Source organism: Lethenteron reissneri, unplaced genomic scaffold (assembly GCF_015708825.2).
Source record: "Lethenteron reissneri isolate LAM-NWPU_2019-01 unplaced genomic scaffold, ASM1570882v1 scaffold_1764, whole genome shotgun sequence".
Lineage (NCBI taxonomy): Eukaryota > Metazoa > Chordata > Hyperoartia > Petromyzontiformes > Petromyzontidae > Lethenteron > Lethenteron reissneri.
In genome coordinates this window covers 9,526-16,493 of record NW_026891514.1, presented here as the reverse complement: position 1 = coordinate 16,493, position 6,968 = coordinate 9,526, and the positions used below count along the sequence as shown (strand labels likewise).

General features: G+C 56.8%; 1 protein-coding gene across 1 annotated transcript; it reads left to right on the top strand.

The window, feature by feature from the left end:
- The first annotated feature begins 1,418 nt into the window (after positions 1 to 1,418).
- Positions 1,419 to 2,574, top strand: LOC133339303 (probable RNA-binding protein 46). The gene is given in 4 exon segments (XM_061547431.1): positions 1,419 to 1,545; positions 1,548 to 1,571; positions 1,574 to 2,070; positions 2,143 to 2,574. Coding segments are annotated over 4 exon segments (1,080 nt in total).
- The last annotated feature ends 4,394 nt before the right edge of the window (positions 2,575 to 6,968 follow it).

Here is a 6,968-nt window from a genome sequence, read left to right as displayed (position 1 = left end):
TACACACACACAGTGTACACACACACACATTGTACACACACACAGTGTACACACACACATGTACACACACAGTGTACACACACACACATTGTACACACCACAGTGTACACACAGACACACAGTGTTACACACACACAGACACACACACAGAGTGTACACACACACATGCACACACAGACACACATACCCATGTCACACAGACACACATACACATGTACACACACAGACACACACAGTGTGTACACACACCAGTGTCACACAGACACACAGTGTACACCACACAGAGTGTACACACACACACAGTGCACACACAGACACACAGTGTACACACACACAGACACACATACCAGTGTACACACAACACCAGTGTACACACACACAGTGTACACACAGACCTCCAACACACACCCGGTTAGTGCTGCTCCAGTGACAGATTGGCACGGTATGTCACGTGATAAACCTTGCGAATGGCTGTCGGCTGATGGCCGTTTAACGACACGCAAACATTCAAACTTAATTTGGAGTTGGAGTTTGTGTCTCTCTCTCATCATCACGGTGGCTAGGAGATGTTAACCCTCGCCTGGTATGCAGTCGTGGGTTTGATCCCGATACTGAAGATTCTTGCTGTATATTTGGAGTTTTGTGTCTCTCTCATCATCATCACGGTGGCTAGGAGATGTTAACTACCTCGCTGGTATGCAGGAGGTCGTGGGTTTGATCCCGATACTGAATTCTTGCTGTATATTTGGAGTTTGTGTGTCCTCTCATCATCATCACGGTGGCTAGAGATGTTAACTACCTCGCCTGGTATACAGGAGGTCGTGGGTTCGATCCCGACCCTGGCGACGCCAACTGCTGTATATTTGGAGTTTGCGTGTCTCTCTCTCTCATCATCATCAGTGAGTGGGTGAGGTTAGTGGGAGGTGAGTGGGTGAGGTGAGTGGGTGAGGTGAGTGGGTGGTGTGTGAGCGAGTGGGTGTGCGGGTGAGTTAGTGGGTGAGTGTGGAGCGATTGGTGTGCGGGTGAGTGGGTGGGTGAGTGTGTGACGACTGTGTGTGAGTGCGTGGATGGGTCAGTGAGTGATGAGTGAGGAGGGTACCAGGTCGTCTACTGGGGGTGAGGGGTCATTATACAGGGCAGTTCAAAGGTCAAGACACAGTTTCTTGGGTTTCTATTTTATTGTGATTTTCCGAGTTTACAAAGGTAGCTCTCTCTCCATCCGTCTCTCCACTCTCTCTTCCTCTCTCCACTGCTGGGCCTGTAGGCTTGGCCCGAGCGAGTTCCCGCCTTTTCACGAGTTGATTCCGCCCCCCCCGTGGTTTTTGTCGGCACGAGGCTTCTGCGCCGGTGAGTGTCAAGGGCTCCAACGGGCCCCAAACCGCTGCCCCGTCGTCACCGCCGCCGTGGACAAAGCGCCGATGCTCGACATCATGAGCTGCGTGGAGAGGGACCTTCTGGACCTCGTGTTGCGCACGGGCTACAACGTCGTGCAGGAGAACGGACAGAGGAAGCTGGGACCGCCGCCCGACTGGCAGGGCCCCCCTCCCCCCGCGGCTGCGAGGTGTTCGTCGAGGATCCCGCGACCTGTACGAGGACGAGCTGGTGCCCGTGCTGGAGGCGGTGGGGAAGCTGTACCAGCTGCGCGTCATGACGACGTACCGCGGAGAGAACCGCGGCTACGGGTTCGCCACCTTCGCGACGCGCTCCCAAGCCGCGGACGCCGTCAGGAGACTCCACGACTTGGAGATCCGTCCCGGGCACCGCATCACGGTTCGCGTGAGCGTCGACAACCGCCGCCTCTTCGTCGGGGGGCTGCCGAAGGACAAGACGCGGGCGCAGGTGATGGCGGCGATGAGCGGCGTCACGGAGGGCGTCGTGGACGTCAAGACGCGCTTCTGTCGCTACGACAGAAGCCCCGACCGAGGCTACGCGCTCGTCGAATACGAGAGCCATCGCGCGGCCGTCCTTGCACGGAAGAAGCTGCTTCAAATTCCTTTCCAGCTCTGGGGCCGCACCGTCAAGTTGGACTGGGCCATCCCGGAGGTGGACACGGCGGCGGCGGCGGCCGCGGTGGCAGCGGTGGCAACGGAAGACGAGGAGGAGGTGGCGGTGGCGGTGCCGGAGTGCACCGGCGCCGACAAGGCCTTGCGCAGCAGCCTGTTTGTGGGCTGGGCGGCGCTCACGCGGCTGCGACGGGCACCTCACCACCCGCATCCCGTGCCCATCGGTCTCGAGGCGCTGCCGGAGGCGGCCATCTTGTCGTGGGAGACACGTCTGCAGCTGCTGCTACGGAGCTTCGGCGTCGGCTGGGCGACCTTCCAGCTGCACGCGCACGTGGAGCCGGGCGAGCCCCTGGGCCTCCTCTACAAGGTCTTCATTCCCGGGATGATGCGGGAAGGCGGCGGCTTCTTCCCCGCGGTCCTGAGCTCCAGCGTGGAGGGAGCGCGCGAAGTTGCGAGCGAGCTCCTCTACGAAATCATCAGCGATGCGAACCCGCCGAGGGTGGGGGGCCCGGCCCCCGTCGCGACGTCGCCTCCCGGCCGCCCCGTCCAGAACCTCTCGGCGTATCCGTAGTGCCGCGTGACTATCGCGGCGGCGTTCGTCAGACCGCGGACGGTGTCCTACCGCTTGGCGTTCGCTCTGAACCTCACGTCCGTTGCGGTGTTCACCGTCAAACTGCAAATTGCCCGGCCGCTCACTCGACATGTTCACGTTGCCGGCACGCCAGAGGTCGCAAACGGGTAGCTGTACCTGTACCCTACCCGATACCCGGCTACCCGTACCCAGCCGGGTATCGGGTAGGGTACGAGTATCAGGTACCCGATTGCGACCTCTGGGATGAAGCCACGTTGCAGGCGCGGGTGGGTTGATTCTAGGAACTTGAATTGTGAGAAGAGACAAGACGTTGGGAAATGAGTGACAAACGATGACTCACCAGTGACTCACGGCCTACCCGTACCCACCCACCCACTCATCAACTCACTCACCCACTCACCAACTCACCCACCCACTCACCCACCCACTCACCAACTCACCCACCCACTCACCAACTGACCCATCCACTCACCAACTCACCCACCCACTCATCAACTCACCCACCCACTCACCAACTCACCCCCCTCATCAACTCACCCACCCACTCACCAACTCAACCACCCACTCACCCACCCTCACCCATCCACTCACCAACTGACCAATCCACTCACCAACTCACCCACCAACTCACCCACCAACTCACCCCCTCAACCACCCACTCATCAACTCACTCACCCACTCACCAACTCACCCACCCACTCACCCACCCACCCACTCACCCACCAACTGACCCACCCTGTGACATCACAGGTGTCACCCTGTCATTACACTTTAATGAAAACCGACAACTGAATCCGTCAAGAAAAAATTATTTCAGGTGTTTGACGCGTCAACGCCATTTCGTTTTGAAAATGTCGGGGAGAAAAACGTATCTTGTTCACGTCGCATTCTCATGTCAAAACATTTGATTGTTTATCAAATAGAAAAACCCTTTAGCGTAGCGACTTTGCTACACACGGAGATGTCCGTGCACCGCCTCGTTTGCACAGCCTCTATCCCTGTGCCGTGTGTAGTTCATGCACACACAGCTGTTAAGAGTTTGATGTTTTGTTGATTCACAATTTACGTGTTTTTTCCCTGTAATGGTTTTTTTTTTCATGTTTTAGTGGAAATAAAGTCGTGAAAAGTCTCTTCCTCTCTCTCTCCCCACTCTCTCGGCCGAGTGTCGCATGCTTGGGGCCTTTCTTTCCCTCCCCTGCGGATTTAATTTGATGTGCTGATTTACACCCAGCATATTTCAGACTTCCTTGTTTTGTCACGGCATGTTCCTGATCGTTACCAACGTTCCAATGGCCTGTGTTGAGTCTGTGGGTCTCTGTGTGATGGGTCTATGGGTCTCTGTGTGGTGAGTCTATGGGTCTCTGTGTGATGGGTCTATGGGTCTCTGTGTGGTGAGTCTATGGGTCTCTGTGTGGTGAGTCTATGGGTCTCTGTGTGGTGAGTCTGTGGGTCTCTGTGTGGTGAGTCTGTGGGTCTCTGTGTGGTGAGTCTGTGGGTCTCTGTGTGGTGAGTCTATGGGTCTCTGTGTGGTGAGTCTGTGGGTCTCTGTGTGGTGAGTCTGTGGGTCTCTGTGTGGTGAGTCTGTGGGTCTCTGTGTGGTGAGTCTATGGGTCTCTGTGTGGTAAGTCTATGGGTCTCTGTGTGGTGAGTCTGTGGGTCTCTGTGTGGTGAGTCTGTGGGTGTCTGTGTGGTGAGTCTGTGGGTCTCTGTGTGGTGAGTCTGTGGGTCTCTGTGTGGTGAGTCTGTGGGTCTCTGTGTGGTGAGTCTGTGGGTCTCTGTGTGGTGAGTCTATGGGTCTCTGTGTGGTGAGTCTGTGGGTCTCTGTGTGTGAGTCTGTGGGTCTCTGTGTGGCGAGTCTATGGGTCTGTGTGGTGAGTCTGTGGGTCTCTGTGTGGTGAGTCTGTGGGTCTCTGTGTGGTGAGTCTGTGGGTGTCTGTTGGTGAGTCTGTGGGTCTCTGTGTGGTGAGTCTGTGGGTCTCTGTGTGGTGAGTCTGTGGGTCTCTGTGTGGTGAGTATGTGGGTCTCTGTGTGGTGAGTCTGTGGGTCTCTGTGTGGTGAGTCTGTGGGTCTCTGTGTGGTGAGTCTGTGGGTCTCTGTGTGGTGAGTCTGTGGGTCTCTGTGTGGTGAGTCTATGGGTCTCTGTGTGGTGAGTCTGTGGGTCTCTGTGTGGTGAGTCTGTGGGTCTCTTAGTGGTGAGTCTGTGGGTCTCTGTGTGGTGAGTCTATGGGTCTCTGTGTGGTGAGTCTGTGGGTCTCTGTGTGGTGAGTCTGTGGGTCTCTGTGTGAGTCTGTGGGTCTCTGTGTGGTGAGTCTGTGGTCTCTGTGTGGTGAGTCTGTGGGTCTCTGTGTGGCGAGTCTGTGGATCTCTGTGTGGTGAGTCTGTGGGTCTCTGTGTGGTGAGTCTGTGGGTCTCTGTGTGGTGAGTCTGTGGGTCTCTGTGTGGTGAGTCTGTGGGTCTCTGTGTGGTGAGTCTGTGGGTCTCTGTGTGGTGAGTCTATGGGTCAGTATGGTGAGTCTATGGGTCCTGTGTGGAGTCTATGGGTCTCTGTGTGGTGAGTCTGTGGGTCTCTGTGTGAGTCTGTGGGTCTCTGTGTGGTGAGTCTATGGGTTTGTGTGGTGAGTCTGTGGGTCTCTGTGTTGTGAGCCTGTGGGTCTCTGTGTGGTGAGTCTGTGGGTCTCTGTGGTGAGTCTGTGGGTCTCTGTGTGGTGAGTCTGTGGGTCTCTGTGTGGTGAGTCTATGGGTCAGTATGGTGAGTCTATGGGTCTCTGTGTGGTGAGTCTATGGGTCTCTGTGTGGTGAGTCTGTGGGTCTCTGTGTGTGAGTCTGTGGGTCTCTGTGTGGTGAGTCTATGGGTCTGTGTGGTGAGTCTGTGGGTCTCTGTGTTGTGAGCCTGTGGGTCTCTGTGGGTGAGTCTGTGGGTCTCTGTGTTGTGAGCCTGTGGGTCTCTGTGTGGTGAGTCTGTGGGTCTCTGTGTGGTGAGTCTGTGGGTCTCTGTGTGGTGAGTCTGTGGGTCTCTGTGTGGTGAGTCTGTGGGTCTCTGTGTGGTGAGTCTGTGGGTCTCTGTGTGGTGAGTCTGTGGGTCTCTGTGTGGTGAGTCTATGGGTCTCTGTGTGGTGAGTCTATGGGTCTCTGTGTGGTGAGTCTGTAGGTCTCTGTGTGTGAGTCTGTGGGTCTCTGTGTGGTGAGTCTATGGGTCTGTGTTGTGAGTCTGTGGGTCTCTGTGTGGTGAGTCTGTGGGAGAGGGGTGGGGGGTGTGGGGGGTTGAGGCACGCCACGTGACCAGCGCAGCTGGTAGCAGTGCTGGTCACGTGGCTTCTGTAGGCATCTGAGTAATTGGTGTCTACGTTATTTTATACAAGCCCATTAATGTGTAGTGGTGATAACAACTCGTCGTTCGCAAGCTGTGAGAGAGCGGATCGTTAACAAGGTTTCCCGCTCAATCAAATGGTCAGGGTCAAATGGGGTGAGGTAGGATCCAAACGCCAGATTGGGAAGGATCAATCGGAGGGTCCCACAAGGTGGCCGGGGATTGGACAACCCGGCCACGAACAGGTATAAAAGCCAGAGCGCTGAGAGCTCTTGACCAGTTCTGCTACACGAAGACCCAAGACATCTAGGGCCCTGCACCAAGCCTTCCAGCCCTTGTCAGGGCTAGGGTCAGTGTCACCAGTGGTCAGGGGAGATAGGTCCTGGATAGGACCCTGGCTCCCAGCCTTCTCGCCCTCGTGAGGGCGAAGGTCTCGAGCGACCAGAGGGTCGGGGACCCGCCGGGTCGGTGTGCCTCCCCTAGGTCCAGCCGGAGGACGCTGGGATAGCGGGGAGATTGGATAGACGGCAAGTCTGGAGGACGCTGGGATAGCGGGGAGATTGGATAGACGGCAGGTCTGGAGGACGCTGGGCTAGCGGGGAGATTAGATAGACGGCAAGTCTGGAGGACGCTGGAATGGCGGGGAGATTGGATAGACGGCAAGTCTGGAGGACGCTGGGCTAGGGGGGAGATTGGATAGACGGCAAGTCTGGAGGACGCTGGGATGGCGGGGATTGGATAGACGGCAAGTCTGGAGGACGCTGGGATGGCGGGGAGATTGGATAGACGGCAAGTCTGGAGGACGCTGGGATAGCGGGGAGATTGGATAGACGGCAAGTCTGGAGGACGCTGGGCTAGCGGGGAGATTGGATAGACGGCAAGTCTGGAGGACGCTGGGATGGCGGGGAGATTGGATAGACGGCAAGTCTGGAGGACGCTGGAATGGCGGGGAGATTGGATAGACGGCAAGTCTGGAGGACGCTGGGCTAGCGGGGAGATTGGATAGACGGCAAGTCTGGAGGACGCTGGGATGGCGGGAGATTGGATAGACGGCAAGTCTGGAGGA